At 50.0% G+C, this 24,583-nt stretch overlaps 1 protein-coding gene across 7 annotated transcripts in view; it reads left to right on the top strand.

Annotated features, from left to right (window-relative positions):
* HOXC4 (homeobox C4) overlaps nucleotides 1-19,190 on the top strand; it is a 61,063-nt gene extending 41,873 nt beyond the window's left edge. For 2 of the 7 annotated variants that reach the window (XM_063693939.1, XM_063693938.1), the window contains exons 2-4: nucleotides 16,368-16,484; nucleotides 17,125-17,569; nucleotides 18,058-19,190. In XM_063693939.1, the coding sequence (XP_063550009.1) occupies nucleotides 17,131-17,569; nucleotides 18,058-18,413 (795 nt within the window). In that variant the 5' untranslated portion in view covers nucleotides 16,368-16,484; nucleotides 17,125-17,130 and the 3' untranslated portion in view covers nucleotides 18,414-19,190. Of the gene's footprint in view, nucleotides 1-15,816; nucleotides 15,946-16,367; nucleotides 17,570-18,057 lie in introns of those variants that run through there. The other 5 variants (XM_063693934.1, XM_063693933.1, XM_063693940.1 and 2 more) reach the window with 4 other exon arrangements.
* Nucleotides 19,191-24,583: the final 5,393 nt, after the last annotated feature.

Genomic DNA, 24,583 nt, shown 5'->3' with positions numbered 1-24,583 from the left:
AACAGTTAACTAAGAAAGAGGCTGTGGCACCCGCACCCGCCCGCTCCAGCCTCCCAGGCTGCCCAGGCCCTGTGCTTCCTCCCCAGGGGACAGGCGCACCACCCCAGGGGGAAGACCAAGGGCTTTGCCATAGATAGGGGCAATGTTGGTTAGAGCTGCCAGGCAGGGCACACCAGCTCCACCGTGCACTGACTGCCTCCTCCCGGCAGGGTTTGGGCCTCTCCTTCCCTGGAGGAGCTGAAGGTCTGACTCATTTTGGCCAGGCTTGAGTAGACACAGAGTGCCTGCCTGCCCTCCTCCTTCTTGTCACAATCTGCAGGTCTGCCCAGGCACTAGCCTCGGCTTCTGCAGCATCGTCGGGAGTCAGCGGCGGCAACCAAGCCAGAGGCCTTGTACCTACTTCCCAACGCTGGGGGTGCATAAGGCCCAGATCCCTGATTTCTCCCTGAACAGGGGCTTCTGCTTTGGGGCCTGGGGTAGTTTCCCCACCAGCCAGCCTCCTAGAACATATTTCCAGGTAACAGGGTCTGGCATTGCTCTGGGGGAGTTCATGGAGGGGGCTTCTGGGTTGCAAACAGAGACCATGGAGCCTACCTCTCCACTTTGCCCTGGAACCCACCCCCTCTGGCAGCAAGAAAGAAGGGGAAGAAGCATGACTTACCTTCCGGGGGAGTGGGAAGAGGGGGGACACGGCCCACTCTGAGCAATTAGAGGAAAGAGGAGGAAAAAATAAGAGGACAAAAAGATCAACACGACCTCGAAGGCGACAGGTCCTTATGGAAATAAGTAAGTAAATAAATAAATAAGGATCCACCCTCACCCCCCTCTCCACCCTGCAAGGGGGATGTGGGGGTGGGGCAAAGGAACAGCACCAGGGCTTTTTAGTGTAACTGAGCATTAAAGAAATAGGCATGGCTTCTATGTGAATTTAGGAGTTTGAAACTTTTGGAGGTTATTTATGTGAATAGCCTGAAGGCAAGCCCGTGAGTGGCTCTTGGGGGACCACGTGATATCATTAAACCAAGTTTTATGGTGTAGGGAGAGCTGACAAACCCACAATATATTTACATCATATATAATCTTAACTGTCCAGCCACGCAGCTGCTGGTGAGGTTTAATGCTAGGACAGAGGGCCTGGCAGTTAGAGGGGATTACGGCGCTGGGGACGATGGTGAGAGAGGTTACATCTTCGCAAATGAATCCCAGGCGAACGCTGTGAGTTAATTCTCTCTTTCTCTCTCTCAGACCCTTTCTCCCATTTACCTAACCATCCCCCTCACTCGAGAGAAGGCAGCTCCCACTTGTTAGGGGGAGGGGGAAAAGGCCTTCCCAGGCTGGGGTGGGAGAAGAGAAGAAGCAGCAGAAAAAGCCGCTGGGAAGTAGGAAGATGGGGGAGCTTGTCTACCCTGAGCAGCCCTCCCCTTCCCACTCCTTATTCTCTCTGACTGCAAGTCAACTGGGGTAGAGAGGCCTTGGTTGTTTAGAGTTTTGCCAGGTCTTCCTGACCCTTTCAGTTGAGAAGAAAGCAAGCGGCAGCAACAAGGGTGTTTGGTGTCTGTACGGGTATGTAAACTCTAGACACAAGCTCAAAATGCCTCTGGGGCCCACTGTTCCAGGGAGGGTTGAGTTCAGCCCTTGGCCAGTGGCCCAAGGTGGGAAACTGGGGAGAAAGGCAGGGAAGGAGGGTTTTGTGGCTTCTATGCCCACAGGCTACTGCTGCCTGAACTGGCAAAAGCATCTCAAAGGTGGCTGTTTGAACCCAGAGGTCCCAGAGTGCCCCCTCCCTCCCTCACTACCAGGCTTGGATGGGCAGCTGTCTCAGCCTCCGTAGTTTGGCATCTTAGTCCGTCTGAAGCCAGTGTGGTTTCATGCTTCCTCCTCTCCTTCTAGCTGCTTGGGTCTTCCTGGCATTCCCAGCCCTTGCCTCAGATAAAACTAGGCTCTAAGAGCCCTAGAGGTTCCTGCTGTGAGTGGAGTGTAATTGTGTGTTGAATGGGTGAGGGAGCAGAGGCAATGTCTTTGCTAGGCTGGGAAAGTAAGTCCCCCAACCTTAAGGACAGAGTAGCCCCTCGGGGATGGAGCTAGCAGGGCCCAATATGAGCACTGCACCCTGGGGTCAATCCTCAGGCTAGGGCGCCCTTCAGGTTTCTAGGAAGGAGCAGCAGAGGCGTTGGGCATGAGAGGCACGTGTCTTCCACACCTGCGATTGCTATCCCTCCCTGTGCGTCACCGGGAGCTAAGCCAGGAAAGTGACAACATGTGAATTCAGGCTCCTGTACTGGCCAGCCATGAATAGCCAGGACTTTGGAAGCAGGGCTGAATGCCAGCAGACCCATAGGTGCAACTCCTCCAGGCTGGGAGAAAAGGGTGGGGAGGAGAGGGAGTGAGCCAGATATGCACCTTCCAGAAGGGGGGCATGCCTGGGGAGCAGCGGTGTCTGGGCATCTGCTTTGTGGAGAGGTGCTGTTGGGGGATGAGGAGGGAATGCTGTTAGCCTCGCCCCCGCTGCTCAAGGGACTGAGGAAGAAGCGAGAAGCGGGCAGACTCTGGGAGAATGAAGGGGGCACAGAGGCCCAAATAAATGGGGAGTCTTAGCTGAGCCCCATTCTTCAGTCTAGGGGTCTCTCACTTGCATGAGGAGCTCGGGAACCCGACATGGAGGATTCCCTTGACGCCATCCCTCAGGGCCTCAGTCTCGGCCAAGATTCAGCCTCCCCCACCCTCCTCCCTGATACCTTTATTTTCCTAGGATCCCAGGGAATTCTCTCCAGCAACGCATTGGAAAAAACTAATTATCAGTTTCTCCCTTCCTCATTACTCGTCCTTCTTGGCTCTCTCCTTCCCTCTAGTCTGTGATTTTGAGAGTTTCTGGAAACTTTCCTATCCAAGCAGCGGAGACATGGGAGTTTCTCTTGGTCTGTAACTTGACTCTTCCCCTCCCTCCAGCCTCCCCAGGGCTCTAGGGAGCGAGTGCAGTGGTCTTTAACCTGGAATTTAGCCAGGGCCGAAGTCCCACACCCAGGCAAGACTCCACCCTGACACCCGCCCTGACTCTCGGCCAAATCTCAGTCCCATTCCCTTCCTCTCTGTGTAGACGGGCATTCGAGGGTGTTTAAAGATTTACACAGCGTCCCTTGAGCTCTTTGATGACTTCTTCACCCCCTTTTCTGTTCTTTAGGCTCAAAAGTTCCATTTAAATACCACCCCTCTTCCTGTGATAATTGATTCTCCTTCCCCTCAAATAGTTTGCCTCAGTTTTTTACTGTTTTCTAAAAAGTTTCTAGTTCCACCTGGAAACAGGACAAACACAAAGGAGGCCTGAAATTCTTGGTTTTCCCACCCACTACCCCAAACCCTAATTTGGAGTGTCTCTGGAGCGGAGGATGGGCAGGCAATCAGGTGCCAAGCTTTCCAGCCAACCCGGGAAGCTTTTAATTTTGTTCCTAGGACTTTAACCCAAGGAGAGGTCAAGCAACCAATCAGAAATGCACTAAGCAGGGTCACATGGTCCCCACCAACCAATCAGCAAAAAGTACTTGGGTCTCTGTCTCGCTCGTGCCATCCGGCCCTGTTCCTTCCTCCCTCCCTCCCTTCCCACCACAGCCTTAGCTCCTGGGTTTATCCTATCTCAGATTTGGAAGGCTGGAGTGATACCCAGCATATTCTAGCCTCCTCTGTCAGTCCCTGAACCAACTCTGAGGAGTCTTTGGCTTGTCTCCTCAGTTGCTTACAAAGTTGTATCTGGGAGTCAATCTCAAATGCACAAGGATGTGAAGTTGTGGGGGCATCCTCTGGATTATTCCCACGTTCGCCAGCGTGATTCTACCCAATTTTCTGGGTGTTGTAGGTGTAGATTCTAAATTAGACTATAGAGCAAATGCAGATATGAACTCCAGCCCTGAATTCAAATTCTGGCTGTGGTTATTCCCCATACACTTACAAGTATTCATTCTCTTCTGATTTTCATGAGGGCAGGTGGGGTGAGAGGAGAGCCCTTTTGATTTCTCTTTCTGGAAATGCTCCGATAGCCATTAGCTTTATCAGACTGCCTCAGGCATGGTTAGGGAAGGGAGCAAAAGTGGAGATTTTTTGAAAGTTCTGATTGGTACCTTTCGTTTGTCGAATAACTTTGAGCTAGTTAAGGGTTCTGGAAAGGAATGAGCACAGAGAATTCCGACTTTCCTCACTCTCCACATTAAATAGTTGATGGATTTGTTTAAACCCCTTCCCTTTCCATTCTTTTAACAGGATATAATAATAGTAATAATAATAATAGACTAGGTGATGATCCTATGTCCTGGCCAATAGCCATCAAAAGGTACAGCTACTGAAGGTGTGGATTTCAGTGTTTGAGTTTACATGGATTAGGCCAAGAACAAGCAATAGGCGAGAAACTATTGCTGAGTAAGAGCATCTGATGGCACAGGGAGTGCACAGCTATGACAGAAATGCTTGTGTTTCCTGAACACTTGGGCTGGGCCCTGAGCCAGTCCACTGCTGGGTCCAGACCGAGGCATTCTCCCCCAGCCACTTCTCTAGAGCTTTGTTTCAGAGTGAATTTTCTGGTTGGGTTCTCCTCCCCTTCTCTTCCTGATCTCTTGCCCTCTTTGAGCTAAGGGGCAGGAGTTCTGATGGACTCTGGCACCTGGACCTCTAAGCACCCCCCTGGGGGCATTAAGAGTACAAGAATGGGAAGGATAGTCCGGACTGAGCTGGGCTTTGTCAACAATCCCCTCCTTGTTTGTCTTCTGGATGGAGCTGGTTTGGGGACAAATGCCACAGGCCAGGTGGGAAGGATAAGGATGAGAAGCCAGAAAAAGAGCAGCTCTTCTTAGAAATCATTGAGCCCTCACTTTTCAAGTTACCTTCAATCACACTGCTCCATCTACTTATTTTGAGACTAAGTTTCACTCTTGTCGCCCCGGCTGGAGTGCAGTGGCACAATCTTGGCTCATCGCAAACTCTGTCTCCTGGGTTCAAGTGATTCTCCTGCCTCAACCTCCCAAGTGGCTGGGATTACAGGTGCCCATCACCACACCCAGTTAATTTTTGTATTTTTGGCAGAGATGAGATTTAATCATGTTGCCCAGGCTGACCTCAGGTAATCCACACGCCTTATCCTCCCAAAGTGCTGGGATTGCAGGTGTGAACCACCGCGCCCAGCCTTTTCTTTTCTTTTCTTTTCTTTTTTTTTTTTGAGATGGAGTTTCACTCTTGTTGCCCAGGCTGTAGTGCAATGGCGGGATCTCAGCTCACCGCAAACTCTGCCTCCTGGGTTCAAGCGATTCTCCTGCCTCAGCCTCCTGAGTAGCTGGGATTAGAGGCGTGCACCACCACACCCGGCTAATTTTGTATTTTTAATAGAGACAGGGTTTCTCCGTGTTGGTCAGGCTGGTCTCAAACTCCTGACATCAAGTGATCCGCCTGCCTTGGCCTCCCAAGGTGCTGGGATTACAGGCATGAGCCACCGCGGCCAGCCCCATTTGCCTCTTTTATGAGTTAGAATTAAAGGACACACTTATTCTTCCCCAGTGAATGGTGTGGCAGATTGTTGGAGACCAACTCTCACCCTCAATGTGGACTTCTCACACTGGGGTACCAGATCTCATGAAGAGTTAGGAAACAAAGACAGGGGGAGATTGGTTCTATCCACATAGGCACTGGGAAAAGAGATTTTATGAGTGCCTCGACCCCTCCTAATATCTAGGTAAACTTTCTCTTTTTGACTATTGTTCTCTGTCTGTAACTGCTTTGGACTGAGTTTTTGAGAGGGGGAATGCTGAAACATCATTGTTCTAGGATTTAATTAGGTCCTTTTTGCTGAGAAGACAAGCACCACCACCCTGAGCCTCTTCTTTAGTGGGACTAGGGCCCCTGAAGCCCTTTGAGGTGAAGGAGAAAGAAAATCTGAAATCAGGGTGCCAAACTAGGGTTTTGGGGTGAAGGATTCAATTTAAGGAGAAGACGATGCTGTTTGACAGCCAAGAAAGTCATATCCTTTCCTACCCCTCCCCACTTTTATTGGCTCCTTGTGACCCACATTGGTGTGTCTGTACTGGTAATATCTCCGCTAGCTGCTTTGATGGGGTTCCAGGAGCCCAAGGAATTGCCAGACAAGGTCTGGGCTGAGGAACTTGGGTGATACAAATCTCTTTATTTTTGAGGCCTATACAACCCTTGTAATCATCTCCCTCTCCCAATCCTAAGGTTCACTGAGAGGCAAAAAGGGAACAGAGATACCTCAGAGGAAGCGGTATGGGTGTGCAATGTGGGACTTGGGAAAATTGGACTCGGTTATGCAGGACCTTGTTCAGCCTCTAAGGACCACATTTTAGCACCTATGAGAAGAGGTTGAACACTTAGGCTGGGCCCTGAGCCGGTCCACTGCTCCAGGCATGCTGGGGAGCAAGTGCAGGGAGAAGCCTGCTTCTCTGCATCTGTACACATGTACAGAGAAAGTTCTACAGTGATCTGCAACCCCATATGGGCTGGGTGAAATGTGTAGCCTGGTCACCTAGGATCCTTTCGGTTCTGCACCACAGGTCTCAGAGAGGCAGTTCAGGCTTGGTTCTGCCCTCTAAAGATTCTCATTTCCCCCAGCCCCTGGCCCTGAACACCAGAATACCTGAACACACAGAAATACATATATGTGCCCAAGGATGGTATGGTAGAGATCAGAAGCCTGGGCTGGACCACAGTAACCAGCATGGAACCAACTTCCCACTCCTCCCTCCCACTCCATTCTTCCCGTCAGCCCAGCTTGGAAACCATTTGTCCTCCCCACCCCACCCCCACCCCTCAAGCCCTGAGCAGCTGTTGAGTTTCCTTCCTTCTGCCTTTCTGGAAAACCCAAACGCTAGAGCTGACTCCAGGGATGGTGGCAGCCAGGCTTTCTGTGATGTTCAGTGTTGTGTTGGCCCAGACTGAGTTGTCGGGAGTTGAAGAGACATGGAGGGTCCAAGGAGGCCAGAATCTTATCTGATCTAATCCCCCTCTCCTTCTGTTCCAAGCTCAAACTCCAAACTCCTCAGGGCTCCCTTGCTCAGACATTAGAGATAAATCTTGTCTAGTAAATACTTCTTTTAAAAGTCAACTTTCTGGCTGGAAAACACAGGCTGTGTGTGTGTGTGTGTGTGTGTGTGTGTGTGTGTGTGTGTGTGTGTGTGTGTAGGGAGTAGTAAGGGTCAGGTCTTTCATTTTATGTTGTGTCTCTCCCCATCCCCTGGGTGGAGGATGGGGGCACGGGCTGAGGTTTTATTGAGGGTGCTTTTCCTGTTGGGAGTAAAGACAGGGTCATAAACGCCTAGAGTAGGGTGTTTTGATCTGGTGACTTCTCAGGAAGTAGCATCTGAGGTTTTGCTTTGTAAATCACTCTCCCCCAAAGCTGGCTTGGCAGATTGGATTGCACTTCCCCAAGCCCACCTGAGGCCCCTCCTTGCCTCCCTTCCCCAGTAAACTAAAGGAGAAATATAACAAAGCATCTGGAGTCTTCAAAATCCTCTGACTCCAATTTCTTTTTTAGAAGGCTAATTGGTGATTTTTTTTCCCTCAAAGTTTTCCCCTAAAAAATAATGCAACGTTTCATTTCCTTTTGCCCATGCAGTCCCTGGTCCCCCAACCCCTCAGTCACAAAGGAACTAACATTGACGGTAAATAGCCTCAGAGCCTGGCTGTAGATATCAGGACTCTTCTGTTCTGGGGCTGATCTCTCCCTGTCACTCTTTCCCCAAGCCCCAAACCCCCTTTGACAAGGTAGAACTTCAGATGTATAAGAGAGAGTTCATGGGAGCTAGGAATAAGAGGAGATGGCAGGGGGGCATAGGGGAACCCCATCATGTACCGCATGAATGGAGGAAACTCTGCAGTCTGTCACTGGGTTTTTTTGTAATTAAGATGGGTGCAGGTGTGTGTGTGTGTGTGTGTTTGTGTGTGTGTGCGTGTAAGCCCCCAGCCTTCTCACATCTCTATGTACCAAACAAACAATATATTTTACCTAAATAGCTCCATTTCCTAATGATAATGAGTCTTCCCCTCCTAAGGATCCCCCACCCCCTGGCTGGCAAGTCCCTCGCTTGTGCCTGGGGCTACAGAGCTGAAGGAAAACAAAGTTAAGAGCCCTCTAACTCAGCCTTAGTTCAAGCCAGATCAGGTCAGGAAGCTTTCAGGCCCAGGCATCAGGGCTTATATTCATTGCCAGCAAAATGCCCCTATATGCTGGAAATATGTCATAGATTATATGAGTTCCGGGCCCTCTTAGCACTTGCGAAGGCTCTAGTCCACCCTCATTTCTTTCTCAGAGAAGCCTGGGCTGGGATACCCCAAACCCACAAGAGATTCCTCTTCATTCCTAGGACTCCATGCAAATAATCTTCACAGAGAGCTGAGCGCTCCCATAGTTATATATGTGAAAACGTATTTATAGATCGTTCTATGTCTATATCAGGATGTATGTTTTATATTCCTTTTTGTTCCACATTTAAATGCAGATTTATAGATCTTTAGATTTATAGATCCCTAGTGAACATAACAGTCCTCGGTCAAATTCCTGTGTGCACTTTACCAATCTTTCTATAGTGGTTGGATGTATATGCTATGATGTAGTGGTACAGCTCTCTTGAAACACCTAGGTGAATATTTGGAAATTTTTTTCTTTGTTGGAAAGAACTATGTGTGTGTTCAACGTCTATTTTGAAAATTTTATCTAGATTTATGCAAGGATCCTAACCCATAAAATAGCTACATATTGAAGCTACATATTTAGAGATCTTTACAGTCTTTGCATTTTTGCTGAAAAACTTACATGTTTGAACATATGTTTAGAGATAGTTTCATAATGCATGCATCTGTGTATAGGGGCATAGATCTCCCTTCTAGAAGGACTTAAACTTACTGCATCTCTCTGTCTCCCTCTCTATCTCTGTGTCTGTGATATACAAAGATATTAGGTGAGTGGGGGTAGGGAACAAATATATTTTGGATGTTTGGCTTATTAAAGCAAGTAATTCTGTCTCTATTTCCAAGGCCATCTCCAAAATCTAGTCCCACTAAGTTATCTGTCCCTCGAAAACCTACTCTAGGGGTCATAGACTGCCTCCAGGCTGCCTTTGTGACCTGAGATCCAAGCCGAGGCTCCCTACCTCTCAAGGTAGCCACTAAAAAGAAGGGGGAGAGAAGAAAGAGGAGAGTCCTCCAGCCCAGTTCCTGTTGGATCCCCAGGGCAAGAGGCTGACAGGGGCTTGTATATCTCCCTACACCCCCCACTGGGCCTTTGAAATGTGGGGGGAAAAGGGATCAAGTCCCCAACTATTTTTATAGGGTGCCCAAATGATGCCAGGGTTACTGCACAACCCATAGGTTCCTCCTCCCCAGTTGTTCTCGGTGCCCAGGGCCCAATTAAGCGGCCGCCTTGCGCCCAGCAGCCCCGCTCTTATCGGCTGGGATTGATGCCTCCGCGGCTCCTGTATATCATTTCCAAGATTTTTTCTGTCCAACTTCTCGGCTCCTTTGGCTTCCGCGGCTTTGACTAATGATTGCTACAGATGCCAACGTCTCCAGAATCCTAATAACCAGGCAGGCGGACTCTTATTTACCCGGCAACATTGCTGTGGGGGAGGGGGCCTGGGGGACAAGTATTGGGGTGTCGTAGGTCAGGGGACAGGGAGAAGGTTGTGGCCAACTCAAGTGTCACTGAACTTCTTCCCAGTCAGAAAGACATTCCCAATCCCCTTCTCTCCTTGAGGGAAATATATATATATATATATATATACAGTTAATAGTAACTCATTGCTGCCTCGTTAGAAAAGATCAAAGAATGAACACAACGTGGTAGAATAAGCAGAGCAATGTTTATTTGTTGTAAATAAATGAGAGATTAAGTGGAAAACCAGCCGTTTGGGGAGGAAAAAGAGAAAGGGAAAGAAGTCAGCCACGGTGGGAGAAGGGGCTCCTTTTCTTCATTTCTTGTCTTCCCCTTTCTCTCCCCACCCTAAGTCTACTCTTCTCATCAATTTCTCCCCTCTTTCCCTTCCTTCGCCTCACCTTCAATCCCTTGGGTGGAGGGGGGCTGAACAGCATGTTCCCGGGCGGAGGTGCGCGCAGCCACCCCAGGCTGCTGCCAGGTGCCCGCTGGGGCTGCCAGGGCGAGGGGGCCTCGGCTGTGGAGCGAAAGTCAGATCCACCGCCTACTGCGGGGTAGGGGCCGCAGTGGGGACCGCCAGCCCTGTGGTCCCTCTCGCGCTGACTGGCGTAAAGTTGTGGCCGAATTCGCATCTCTTCTGGTGCTTCTCGCCCGCCAGCGCAGGGCCCAGGTGTTTGAGGCGAAGGGGCTCGAGCTCACCTCAAGCCTGGAGCCAGGCGTCGCGCTTCCTCCGGGCTCAATCCAGACCTTTCAACACACACCTCATTCGGGGGAGGAGAAAAGCACAGGACCGCGGAGAGCCCAGCTTTGAGGCCAGGCCTGAAGGGATAACCCACACAGGGAACGTTTTCCTATCAGAGAATAATGGAGCACAAAATAATTCAGAAAGCGAATGGGCAGGACCACAGCCTGAGAGTCCCGCGCCGCGGGGCCGCTGCAGAGCCGGTCGCCCGAGCACCGCGGCAGAACCATTTCGTTGGAATGTAGGGCGAGGCCGAAGCCCGCCCCGGACCCAGGCCGCGAGGTGCGCGCCGGCCGCCGAGGGGCCGCCTCTAAATTACAGCCCGCCGGGAGGACTCGGAAATATAAAAAGGGAGCCGAAAGATTTAAACAGTCGGAGGCAGAGGCGTCCCGAGGCGGCCAAAGCGGAAATCAATCACGTAATTAAAACAGGGAGGGGGCGAAGCCCGAGGCTGGGGGTCCCGGGTTCGGAGGAGGCGGCCAACGTGCAGGCCGAGGCTGGCGAGCGGCTTAGGGACGTGGCTCGCCCGCCAGGACCAGAGCGCGCGGAGGGGCTTCGGGGAAGTTTATAACACATCGCTATTGATTCCCGCTTGGCTAGGAAGAGCAGACTCTGGTGCCCTCTCCCAAGCCAGACCCTGAAGCCTCCGATGGCCCCTTCTCTGACTTTCCCATTTTTGTGGGGTTGAGACGCGCAGTTGCAGTTGAAGGCCGCTCCCCAGATCCCACTGGTGCCACGATTTTGCCAAGGCAAGTTTGCGAACCCGAATGGCATCAAGATGCTGCCTTTGGGTTTGAGGGGATGGAGGGAGGTGACACCCCAGTTTCAGGCACTTAGAAATCTCTCTGGGCCTTGATTCCTCCAACCCAGGATTCAAGGCATGCCCGGAAAGACTCTGATCTATGGGCCGAGGCTTGGAAGGGGTGTGCGAGGCAGACGGGGTTATTAAAGGGAGAGCTTGGGGCTGAGCAAACTGGACCCCTTTGGGCTGGAAAGGAGAAAGAACAGTTCCTGGAAGAGAAAAAAAGGCACACCGGGAGCTGTGTTTTGTGAGGGGAAGATCTTATTATTGAGGTTAATCATGGTAATGATCTGGTATGGCTGGGTCAGCCCAGGAGACCGCGCTTTCCAAAGTTCTTTCTCACAGAGGTTTCTCTGGAGGAGTCAAGGGTTCCCCAACTTCACTATGGTTGGGGAAAATAAAATAAAGACCTCCAATCCTCTCCTCTGCCTTTTCCTCTCCCTCCCTTAAAAACTCCAGAAAAAGGGAACCCTTATAAAATCTCCATCACCGCACTTATTTTTCCTCGGCTCTCTCCAGTTTACTAAAATGCACGGTCTTTGGGAATTGAGTTTTTCTGGAGCACCCTTCTTGTGAAGCAACAGAGGTGACCCGACCAAGTCCTCATGAATTCTGATGCTGACCCTGGAGAGGACCCAGGATTCCCTTGCCTACTGTAGAATTCTCTCTCTATCCTTAGTTTTTCCCAGTCTCTGCATTCTTTGGTCTTGGGTGCCTAAATCTCATGGGTCTCTGGCAGTTCAGAGGCCAAGAACAGATTAAGGCACTTTGAGATACCCTCATAAACTCTTAAAAGTGTTTCCAGCTTCCTGTCATCTCTTTAATACTGGGAGTACCAGGCCAGGGACCCCTCCGTAAACTAACCTAAGGCCAGCCTGATTTCTAGATCTTTTCAAGCCACATTTAGGTTCCTTGAAAAATAAAAGTCCCCCTCCCCAGCAAGAAATTCAGGTCACCAACCTGCCGCACAACAAGGTTCCTGCATCCACACATCAGAATTTTCAACAACAACAATTTTCATAATAAGAAGTAAAGCTTGCATCAAAGTTAGCAAGGGACACCCCAAACCAAGTTTTAAAAAGGATATCATCCAGCAGTCTTGAAGAGGGGTGGGGGTCAATGAGGCTGGGATGAGGGAGGAAGGTGGTGGGGAACCCAACCTCTAACTAACAATTTCTCCAGCATAAAAATGAAACATCAGATTCGTTAGCCCAGGGCCTTCATTTTTCCCCTTCCACATTATAACTAGTTATTGAACTCGCTGGAAGATCTAAAGGCCATTTGCGAAGAGACAAATTTCAATGGAGTTTCCCCATCAATAACCCCATGGCAGTGACCTATTGGAACAAGTCAAACACCCGAGGTGAAATGCAGGTCACTCTGTCTAACCAATATTAAAATGCGGCCACTTTTTAAAAAGCCACTTTAAACGAGATTTGAGGAAAATTGAATTCCAAGGAAGGCAAGGCAAGGCAAGAGAAATCCATGAGAGGACCTTGCCTATGGTCTCCAAACAAACAAGAGAAATTCATCTTTAATATTTTAAAGGGGGGCAAATTAACATTCCATGATTGCTTTTTTTTTTTTTTTTTTGAGACTATAAGCGATTCCAGGAGAAGAAAAAAGGTTGAGTATTTTCTGGTGACACATCCAGGTTATTAAAATCATTTTAGACCAATTCATTACTTTTACTGACAAGAGATTTAAGAAAAAATCAATTAAGCATTTGCATATTCTTTTGCATACATTAGCCCTGGCTGCTGGCATTAGAAAGGGACAAACACATACACACACACACACACACACACACACACACACACACGAAAAAAATGGGCTATGAGCCTTGATTTAGTTTGGGGTTTTCAAGTTGCCCAAAGGAAAAAAAAATCAAAGTGAAATGAATTGCCTGATTGCATACCATCTAAAAGTCAATTTATATGAGTGAAAGGAAACAGACATGTTGCAATTTTTAATCCCTAAAACAACAACAACAACAACATTCACACACATAAACCCTGCATTTCAAAGAGTAGGGAAAGGAATGACCCTCATTTTCCTTCCCTTTGCCCTCCAAATCCTGAATTGGTTCACCCATTTATTTTTCTCCCTTGGAAAAATCAGAGAGGGGTACGATTTTAATGCAGCAGAGAATCTATGGAGCCGCTGAGCTCTCTCAGCCGGCAGCTTGTTACTGGGGAGGGGAGGAATATGGGTTATCCAACGGTCAGTATGGTAATCCAGGCACAATAAGGCCTCACACACAATGGACACATATTTTTCTTCAGCGATGTCAGAAGGGAAGCGCTTTGTACTGAAACATGTTTCCGAAAGAGAAACCAAATCGAGATTTAGAAAGGAGATGGGGTGGAGGGGCAATTGCAGAGAGCATTTGGATGCTGGCAAAAGGTGGTCAGAAAAAATAAAAATAAATAAAACTGGGGCAAAGTAAGGTGGAGGACAGGGCAGAGGTGCAGCCCCTGGGCCAGCAAGGCGGGAGGCAGGAGGGTGAAACACAAAAGAAGACAGGACCAGATACAAGGATTCATCACAGATGAGAGCTGCTTTAGTACCCCCACCCCCTCCCAATTAAGCCATTGCTAAGTGCAAAAGCCCTTCCAACGGATTTTATTTCTGTGCTTGTAATAATATCCAGGTGAAAATGTCTGTGTGTATGTGTGTGGTATTTTACCCATGTGACAGGCGACTTCCTTGCTATTAAGCTATAGGAGCCCAAAGAGAGTTGCTGTTGTTGTTTTGTAAATGATGTAGATGAGTGTGGGCACATTTGGGGGAATCTTGGAGATTTCACTTTCTGGATGTGCATGTTGAATTAGCTGCACGAACCTGGAATGAAAACTCTACATATTTATAGCTGCATAAAGAGGCATTTAATATATTAATAAATATTAATAGTGTGCACGCTTATATGTTAACCATAATAACCAAAGACAGACTTGACATTCAGCTGGGGGCATCTGAACCCTCTGTGTCTACCACTTATACTGGCCCAAAGTCAGTCTCCTTGACCCACCTGCAGAAGCTCAGAAACCTGGCGGGGGTGGGATGTGACAGGCAACATATTGGGGAGGACTCCTTAACAAGTACAGGAGGGTGAAGATTGAAGAAAACAGGGTTAGCGTCAGGGCACGGATGGTAAAATGTGAGTGTGAGGGCTGAGAGGACGAGAGTCAGGCTCACAGCTCACCTTTCCAGGTGAGGCAGCCACATCCAGGTACAGGCCTAGAAGGGAGACTGGGAGTGGGGCTGGGAAGGTTTCCTCCCTCTTCATCAACCCTCTCCACATGGCACCAAAGTTTGCTGAGCTTTGGACTTCCCGGTGGAGCCATCTGGGACTGCAGTTCAGACTTAGGTACTAGGATTCAGCACTGGTTTCCCTTTGCCCTCTTCCAGCAATTTATAATGAACCCACCCCCACCACCAGTGATTAAAATAAGACAACCCTCACACAACCCAAACCACTATTAACCAAGCAGTAGCCTTCCTCCGCCCCCTCACTCACAGTCTCAAGTTCCTCTCCAACCAAACCAGCCTGTCCTCACATGCAGAGAGTTCCGGACAAGAGTGGGCAAGGGTTCTCAGCCAACTCTGAGAATTTGGGAATCTCCATTAGAGGCGTTCAGCCTCTGGGGAACTCCTGTTCCTTCACCTGGCCCGGTTACAGTGGGGATGGACACTGTCCTCTTGGAGAGAGAGTATTCAGGGACCACCAAGCACCAGCTCCTTGGGAGCTAAGCCCTGGCCCTGCTGAGCCTGGGGTGGGGCTGGGGGCCTAAGCATTGGAGGAGGGAAGGCAACGAGGGCCCAGGCGGGAATCCGCACCCTTTGGGCACGGCTGTGGGTCCAGCTTCCCTCTCATTCCAGCCCTTTGGGGAAGCCCTAATTTGGAAGTGGGGACCCTCTCCAACACCCCAAAGGTGATGAGAAAAGGATTGGAATCTCTTGCCTTCAGTCTCCCTCTCACAAGGGCTTTATTATTTTTTTTCCCTTTCCCCTCCTCATTCCCTTAATTGCAGATGTTCTAATTAAACCCTCAAATAGTTGTTATGCCGTTTTAACAGGTACTTATTCAAGTGTCAACCAGGCTGGGCTGAGAGGAGGTAGCGTAGGGCGGCGAATTAAAGGTAGATTGACTAATCACGGCGGCGATCATAATAATAAAATCAGAGGGAAAAAAATCACATTACGACTTTTCGTGGAAAGGAGGGAGCAGGCAGCCAGCGGCCGCCAGCCCTGCGCCGCCGCCGACACAAAGAGTGCGGGCGATTCCGCGAGACTGATTTATGACGTTTTACAGCCCTATAAAAGCTGTAGCGACGAGGCAAGCGCTCCTACCACCGCTGGCAGATTTAGTCTAATAAATAAAACATAAACAGTTAACTTTATGTGTCACTTTTATTGTTATCAAGTAAAATATAGCCGAGCCCTGGCAAGCTATGATTTTAAACTATAATTGTTATCAAGTACAACAAGGGGACCCGGCTCCCTCCCTGGGCTCTCCCCTCCGCTACCCCCCGCAACTCTGAGTTATGGGCGATCAGTTAATTGGAATCGGTGGCATGACAGGACCACCCCTAGCTGGGGGGGGGGTGGTGGTTAGGAAAGCAGCTTTTCCTGGCCCCCTCCCTCCTCTACGGCTCTGTCACCCCCCTCCATCAGAGTATTACTGTGAGTGGGCGGCAGAGAGAGAGCAGGGGGTGTGAATGGGCTGGAGACCCCCAAGGCTGGCCGTGCCTCCCCAACTTGGTGAGCTTAGCCTTCCGTTTTTGGAAAGCAGCCTGGAGCTGGCCTTTAGGAATTCATGTTTACATGTAAACACACGTGTTACATGGATACAGCTCCTAGCCAGAAGCAAGCAGGCTCTACCCACACAGGCCTCCCTCTTAGCTAGGTCTGCCCTCTGTGGGGACAGAGAAAGAACTCTCAGGGTCTTGGCTGGGCACCATCACAGGGCACTGACTCCTGGCAGAAAGCTCTCCTCCTTGCCCCAGCTCCTTGGAGATAATTGTTAGAAAATAGCAGGCCGGGCTGAATGGGGAGTGGAAACAGAAGCCAGCAGTAGAAGAGATCCTCTGCTCTGGGGCTGGGGCAGGGAGGGTCAGTGGGTAGCAGGGGAAGGCGAGACTTCTGAACTCTGCTTTTGCCAACCACTTCCTGTCTCTCTTCAGCGGGGGCTCAACCCCCAGACCTCCAGAAATGACGTCAGAATCATTTGCATCCCGCTGCCTCTACCTGCCTGGTCCAGCTGGGACCCTGTCTCGCCGGCCCCATGGCCAGAGGGTTGGGTGAGTGTGTATGGGGAAGAGGGGCTGGACTCTGGTATCCTTGGATGGGGGGCACTCCAGGCTCTCCAGCCTCCTCGGCTCAGCCTGGGCCCCTCCCCATCCAACATCCACTCCAGTCCTCATTCAACTTCCTCTTCCTGCGAAAGAGGGGCGCTGCCCCGTGACCTACACAGACTGAGACACGATCGCCATGAATGGAGACCTCTGGAAAAGCTCAGGAGCCGAGGCCCACGGGGCCCAGCAGAGGCCTGAGGGGAGACCCTGGGCGGGGGCTGAATCACTGCCTCCCGACAGCCCCCCAATGCCCGGGCTTTGGAGGGGAGCCGGGAGCTTCCCATCTCCTTTTGCAGGGGAGGGTTGTCAGTCTGGCGGGATGTGCACTGGGGGCACCCCAACCCCTGCTAGCTAACCCCACATCACCACCCACCCCCGCCCCCCAGCACCACCACCACCACACACACAAAAAAATTGGATACATTTTGAATAAAGCGATTCGGTTCCTTATCCGGGGACTGGGTTGCTCCGTGTGATTGGCCGGCGGAGTCACATGGTGAAAGTAACTTTACAGGGTCGCTAGCTAGTAGGAGGGCTTTATGGAGCAGAAAAACGACAAAGCGAGAAAAATTATTTTCCACTCCAGAAATTAATGATCATGAGCTCGTATTTGATGGACTCTAACTACATCGATCCGAAATTTCCTCCATGCGAAGAATATTCGCAAAATAGCTACATCCCTGAACACAGTCCGGAATATTACGGCCGGACCAGGGAATCGGGATTCCAGCATCACCACCAGGAGCTGTACCCACCACCGCCTCCGCGCCCTAGCTACCCTGAGCGCCAGTATAGCTGCACCAGTCTCCAGGGGCCGGGCAATTCGCGAGGCCACGGGCCGGCCCAGGCGGGCCACCACCACCCCGAGAAATCACAGTCGCTCTGCGAGCCGGCGCCTCTCTCAGGCGCCTCCGCCTCCCCGTCCCCAGCCCCGCCAGCCTGCAGCCAGCCAGCCCCCGACCATCCCTCCAGCGCCGCCAGCAAGCAACCCATAGTCTACCCATGGATGAAAAAAATTCACGTTAGCACGGGTAGGCAACTTTGCTTTTTGCTCCCCCCCTCCCTCCCTTCTTCCCTAGCGCTCCCCACCCTCCTCGGCCCCCTCTGGCCCCCGTCCTCCTTTCTCTCCTTCCCCCTCTCTCTCCAGGAGCGACTCTGGGTTAGCACAATTGAACTGGATTTACGAGCGAGAATGGGTAATTACATCCCCCATAAATTTTATGGCTTAGCTACTCTGGGCAGTCCGAGCCATGTGCTACGATCTGTTATGTATGTGTGAAAACTATGCTCGCTTTCTAAGGGCGCATAAATAATTCAGTGTCGTTACAATGAGGATTCCCCTCTTATTACACTACAAAGTCTTCAGCTTCCTTCAACTTCTTTATAACCCATTTAAGCTTGATGACTTTATTTCCACCACTCCCTCCTCCTGTTTCTCAGAGCTGAGGATGGGGTGAGGGTGGGGGGCGGGGAGTCTGCTGCCTCTGAACCCCACTATTTGCTTTTCCCCTCCCCCCAGTGAACCCCAATTATAACGGAGGGGAACCCAAGCGCTCGAGGACAGCCTATACCCGGCAGCAAGTCCTGGAATTAGAGAAAGAGTTTCATTACAACCGCTACCTGACCCGAAGGAGAAGGATCGAGATCGCCCACTCGCTGTGCCTCTCTGAGAGGCAGATCAAAATCTGGTTCCAAAACCGTCGCATGAAATGGAAGAAGGACCACCGACTCCCCAACACCAAAGTCAGGTCAGCACCCCCGGCCGGCGCTGCGCCCAGCACCCTTTCGGCAGCTACCCCGGGTACTTCTGAAGACCACTCCCAGAGCGCCACGCCGCCGGAGCAGCAACGGGCAGAGGACATTACCAGGTTATAAAACATAACTCACACCCCTGCCCCCACCCCATGCCCCCACCCTCCCCTCACACACAAATTGACTCTTATTTATAGAATTTAATATATATATATATATATATATATAGGTTCTTTTCTCTCTTCCTCTCACCTTGTCCCTTGTCAGTTCCAAACAGACAAAACAGATAAACAAACAAGCCCCCTGCCCTCCTCTCCCTCCCACTGTTAAGGACCCTTTTAAGCATGTGATGTTGTCTTAGCATGGTACCTGCTGGGTGTTTTTTTTTTAAAGGCCATTTTGGGGGGTTATTTATTTTTTAAGAAAAAAAGCTGCAAAAATTATATATTGCAAGGTGTGATGGTCTGGTTTGGGTGAATTTCAGGGGAAATGAGGAAAAGAAAAAAGGAAAGAAATTTTAAAGCCAATTCTCATCCTTCTCCTCCTCCTCCTTCCCCCCTCTTTCCTTAGGCCTTTTGCATTGAAAATGCACCAGGGGAGGTTAGTGAGGGGGAAGTCATTTTGAGGAGAACAAAGCTATGAAGTTCTTTTGTATTATTGTTGGGGGGGGTGTGGGAGGAGAGGGGGCGAAGACAGCAGACAAAGCTAAATGCATCTGGAGAGCCTCTCAGAGCTGTTCAGTTTGAGGAGCCAAAAGAAAATCAAAATGAACTTTCAGTTCAGAGAGGCAGTCTATAGGTAGAATCTCTCCCTACCCCTATCGTGGTTATTGTGTTTTTGGACTGAATTTACTTGATTATTGTAAAACTTGCAATAAAGAATTTTAGTGTCGATGTGAAATGCCCCGTGATCAATAATAAACCAGTGGATGTGAATTAGTTTTACGTCAATGTCTGATGGTTTCTTTTTATCCCCCTCCCTCTCTGGCCTGGTAACATCCCATCTTCTCTATAGTTGCCTAAGTTTACTTTAAACAAACACACAAATCTTAGCTCTCCATTAGTCTTCCAATGTCCTTAGAAGAACAAGCAAGGGGGTTGGGGTATGGGATCTTCAGAAGAGGGGATGTGGAAGATTAAGGCTGATTTCTCCAGTCCCCTGCCTTCCCCCTGAGTCTGCAGAGAGACCAGACTCCTCTGGGGGCACTTCAGTGGAGCTGAGGGTGGGGAGTGTCTCACTTTTCTATAGTTAGGTACAGTTTCTTCTTTTTGTCTGTTCTCTCTCTTCCCTTCTCCCTCCTCTGTGCCTACTTTGTAGACAAGGGGGCAAGTTTAGGGAGTGGGAAGGAGAATAGTTTTCTTTCATCTTTTAGGGCTCTTTTGGGATGAGGGATTAAGGAAGCCATCCCCTCAACATTTGAGTTCTTAAAAGAAGGAAGGTTTTGAGGTGAAGCAGCAAAGTCACCTGTCAGGATGCCTTCTCTGTTTGTTTAGGCTTGGAAAAAAGACTGGCCAGAGGCCTGGGAGGTACCCTTGTTATGGATAGGCCTCAAAGGCTGATGCCTGGAGATAATAAAAGACTTTTACCTTTTTATTCTTTAACTTTTATTATGGACCTGCCAGGTGTTGCGAAGAGACTTAGGGAGAGTCAAGGACCACCCTCTCTTCCTATAACCTCCCAGGTCCTGGCAGCGTATGGGGATAGCCTGAACAAGTTTCTCTGGCGGTAAAGAAATAAATTAATTAAATAAATTTGTTTCCTTGGGGCTAAAAAAGAAACAAAAAATCTTGCCTGGATTACCTGAATACATTCAAGCCAAAGGCTCCCAAATAATTCTGGTCCTGAGAACCAGGCCCTAGCAAGGCCTGCTTAATTTTTTGCTTGTTTGTTAGGAGAAGGTGGGAGGAGGGCTGTTGGTGACCTTCTTCTCGGACGATTTATCCATATTTCAGGAAGAAAGGCAGTTAGAAGTAGAAGACAGAGGGAGAAGAGATCTAGGGTATGCAGGGAAGCCAGGGATACCCCTTCCCCCTATCCCCAAATTCTGGAGTGAAAGGCAACAGCAGGACTAAGTTGTACAAATCACATTGGTGTGCTTTGAATTTATTTCCTTTTGAACCACTTGCTGGTTGTTACTTGGTGTGTGTGTGTGTGTGTGTGTGTGTATGCATGCCCTCACACGTGTGTGTGTTGGGGGGAGTCTCTTAGTCCTTTAGGTCTACTTTTCCTCCCTCAGTGGTACCCTGGAGACAACAAAACATGCTGCCTACAGTATGAGGAGGCAGGCCAACAATTATCTGGAGTTTTTTATGTAATCAAGTGAATTAGGGGCCAAATCTGACTGTAGCCCCTATCGTCTTGAGGCGATTGCCCTTGGAACAGAAAAAGGGGGTTCTAGCTGTGCTTGGGAAAAGGGAAGGAAGGTCTAAGGGCACCAGGGTGTCTTTTCAAGCCTGTAAAGGAGCTAAGATGGAAAGCAGGGAAGGGGTAAATTGAGATCCATGGTTCTTTCCTAAGTTTGCTCATGAGGCTTTCAGGGAGTCTATCCCTCTCCTCCCAAAAGTGGAAGAGATGAGAGTGAGGAGGGGGAAAATTACTACATTTTATTTCCTAAGTTTCTCCCTGAAATTGCAGAAGGGACACTCTAGTTCAGGAAAAGCAGCATAAAAGGGTCAGAACACTTATTTTATTTCCCCTTCTTTATGTCTTCTGTTTCTTCTCCTTCCTCTTCCCTCACATACATGGTCATTCTGCATGTGTCTCCTTCTGTTCTTTCTGGTCTGAAAAGGGGAAACATCAGAAATCCATAATTCTTGACAAATGAACCCAAACTAAAATCCCTTACATTTGAGTTTGAAGATTTTGGCCTCTGGCCTTCCCTCCAGTGGGCTCCATTTTCTCCCCTTTCCCGAAAGCTCTCCTTTGCCTTGGACTTGGCCGCCCAGAATGGCAGGGCAGGGTTGGGATGTGGGGGGCCAGTCTGGGCCGAGGGCCCCAAGCTCCAGCAGTCTTGGTCCCTGCTGCTCTGCCTGATGCTGCTACAGCCTCACTGGGAAGCTGAGGGCTGGGCTTTTATTTAAGTTGGGTTGAGCAGTGGGGAAAGGCTGGGGGGAGGACACAGCCCAGGTTCACGGGGAGGACACAGCATTTTCTCTCCCATTGCCTTTATATTCGGCAGCGCCTCTGACCTCTCCCCCACCCCCATCTCTGACCCTCCCAAGCCAGCCCTTGCTCAGCCCTGGTCTCCAGATAGGATGCCACTGCTTTTGTAGGACTGGGGATTTCTTGCCCAGAGTAATGGGAGAGGCAAGTCGCATGAATGCCTGTAAGTGCATTGTATCCCTCTCTCTTCAATGGCTAAGTAAAAAGAAGACGGGTGAAATGGCGACACCAATCTTCCAGGGTTCCTTCTCTCCAAGCGCCAGGAGATCCCCACAGGCCAAAGATCCCATTGACACGTAAGTAGTTAGCACTCGATCTGCTCTGGGGGTGAGGAGCACAAAAGTTTAAACTCTATTTGCCACTCAATTTTTGTCTCAACTCCCGGTCTTAGGCAGGGAAGGCGGGAAATCCAATTGTAAGCGGAGGGGTTCTGCTTGGAGAAAAAGACGTTCCTGTGCTGAGTCTGTGTACCTGGGGAGTAAAGAAATTTGGCTCAAAAAAGAGAGAGTCTGAGAAAGTGAGACTGAGGGAAAAGGACTGGGGCACTTTGCCTTTCCGAGGGTCTCTTGCTGCTGTTTGTGTGAAGTTTCCTACAAAGTTTTCTCTGCAATCTGTGCTTCAGTTTTCTTTCTGCTTGGACTTGGCAGATTGAAATCCAGAGACAGCTTCCCACAGCTAGGGGTGTGTGTGTGTGTGTGTGTGTGTGTGTGTGTGTGTGTGTGTGTGTGTGTGTGTGTTGGGGGGAGTTGTAGGGAAGTGAAAACAATTAAAAGGTTTGCTGGGAGCTTGGGGCCAGGGTGTCCTTCTCCGCTTTTCTAGGATTAGGGGAGACTGACTCTGAAAGGGGCCCTTAAGATCAAGGGTGCTATGACGGGGAGGAGCAGTGAGCTGGAGCAACTGTACCATCTTTTTCTCTGCCTTTTGCCCAGTCCTGGGGGAGCAAGCTATTGCACTCACAAAACCACCGCTCCGGGTTTTCCACAGCTTCTATCTGGCACTGCACCTATGGAGAGCTAATTTTAATTTAAATGTTCCCCTTCCAAGAGACCCCTCTCAGGCTTGGAATGAGAGATGGAAGATCCCTGAACACCAGAATTCCAGCGGCCACCAGAGCAGAGGGAATATTTATTACCTCTCTGGATGTCATTACCTAAGAATACAATTTTATGAACTTCCTAATCTGTTAGCTTGATTTATCTGGATGGGCAGGAGCCCAAAATAAACATTTGGGGGATTTGTTAAAAAAAAAAAAAAGTCTTTGCCTGTTACCAATGTTTTTGATAGAGCTGACCACCCTTCTCAGCCTGCTTTTTCTGCACCCTGCATTGCCAGCCCCATTTTGATTTTTCTCCTGCAGCGTGTGGCTGCTCCGGGTGTTGAAGTTTTAGCTGCCTCTTGATAATTAAAAATGGGGGCGGTGAACTCTGAGCTACAGATCTGTGAGGAGCCCTGGAACATTTTAAAACCTGCGCAGCTCAAGGAGCTCAGACCCCTTTGGAGCTTGGGGAGCAGAAAGAAGCTAAAGCTGATCTGGAGCTTTGCTCATCAGCCCTCCAATGCCAGGAGCCCCTGGCTCTCCCTCCACTCCTCCGGGTTTTTCTTCTCTTCTCTCTGGTGTCAGTTCTGTAGCTCTTTGAACGCAGGGCCAATCCAGCAGAGCCCACATCCAGGCCTGCCGGGATAAGGGCCTCTGCAGCCTCATCTTCCTGCTTCCACTTTCTGCCAGGCCTGAAGGATAAATCAGGAGGAAGGGAAGACAAGGATGGGTAGGGAATATCGGACTATGTTTGAGGGCGAATAGGGTTACAGAGCCTAATAAAGAGGAAGGGACTATTTTAAATTTCCAGGCTCCATCAACAATTTTCAGATTCCTGAATAGGCAGCATCCTCTAGGGTCAGCTCTGCCTGCCTCGATGGGGTATGAGTGAAGCCAAAAAAGTGTCGCCTCTACTCACTCCTCCTTTCTGACTCCCTCTTTTCCCAGCATCAAAGATCGGGAGAGGAAAGTATACAGTATTTTAATTTCCAGGCAGAAAAAAACCCTGGAACCGAGTGTGCAGGAGGCACTGCCAGATAGCCAAACCCTAGATTCCACTCTGGAGCTCTGGCTTCCCGGGAAGCCTGGCCGCGAGAGAATGGGGCAAAATGTGACTGTCTTCATGGGGTGGGGGTGTCCCAGCTCCCCTTCTCACAGAGGCCGGGGTCTTGAGGATCGCGAAATGGGGCCAGCCGGGGCAAAGACGAAGTTTCAGGGGCCAGCGGCAGCCAGGATCCTCCTCTGGGTTCCACGCCGCGTCCGCCCTGGGCGCGGTGTCGCCTTCAGCTGGGTCACGACCCCGGGCTTGGGAGGACAATAGGGGCGCGGGGCGGGGAGCGCGGGATGCGTGGCCGGCTGAGCGGGTTCACTGCGCGGTGAACTCCGCTCGGCCTGAGGGTCTCGCCCTTTAGATCCCAGCCTCTCCTTTCTTCCTCCTATCTCACCTTCCATTTTTTCGTGGAAAATTGAGAGGACCCTCAATCGCTCCTTGACCCATACCCTACGGCTACCACCTCCAAATAATGAGATTTCATTTTCTTTAGAAATTAAAAGATAGTTTTCTCCGAGGTACAAGAGCAGGAAATGGGACCCTCTCAGGATCTTTGTGGGGATGGAGAGGGGAGATCTAGTTATCAGTAGAAGCGTTCTCGACCCGGGACTCAGGAAGGCCCTGAAGGATCCCAGGCCATCAAACCAACAATCCCCTCCATCAGAGGAATTCCAGCCAAGAATGTCCCCTTCTCTCCCAGTTATAGGGAGAATTGCCCTCTTCGGTTTTCTGGCCTTTGTTTCTTGGATGTCAGGTTAGGCTTAGGGCTTTTGTAAAAGGGGAAACACTTCTCAAATCCGATGGGCAGGGACAGAGCTGGGCGTGAGTCATTTGGGAGAAATCCTCCAAACTGGTCTGTTCTTGTTGAGGCGATCTCACCCCACCACAGTGATAGCCTGGCTCTTATTTGAGGCTCTGCCCCTTTGGGTGGTACCATTGTGTTTGTAACTTTGTACATGTGGAGTCTTTCCATTCAGCTGGAATAGATTTTGGAAAATAAAGTTACCGAATGGGGCTTGAGTTTTAGCTGGAGGAACCGAAGGG

This window comes from Gorilla gorilla, chromosome 10 (genome assembly GCF_029281585.2).
Source record: "Gorilla gorilla gorilla isolate KB3781 chromosome 10, NHGRI_mGorGor1-v2.1_pri, whole genome shotgun sequence".
Lineage (NCBI taxonomy): Eukaryota > Metazoa > Chordata > Mammalia > Primates > Hominidae > Gorilla > Gorilla gorilla.
This window is presented reverse-complemented; position numbering and strand designations above follow the sequence as displayed.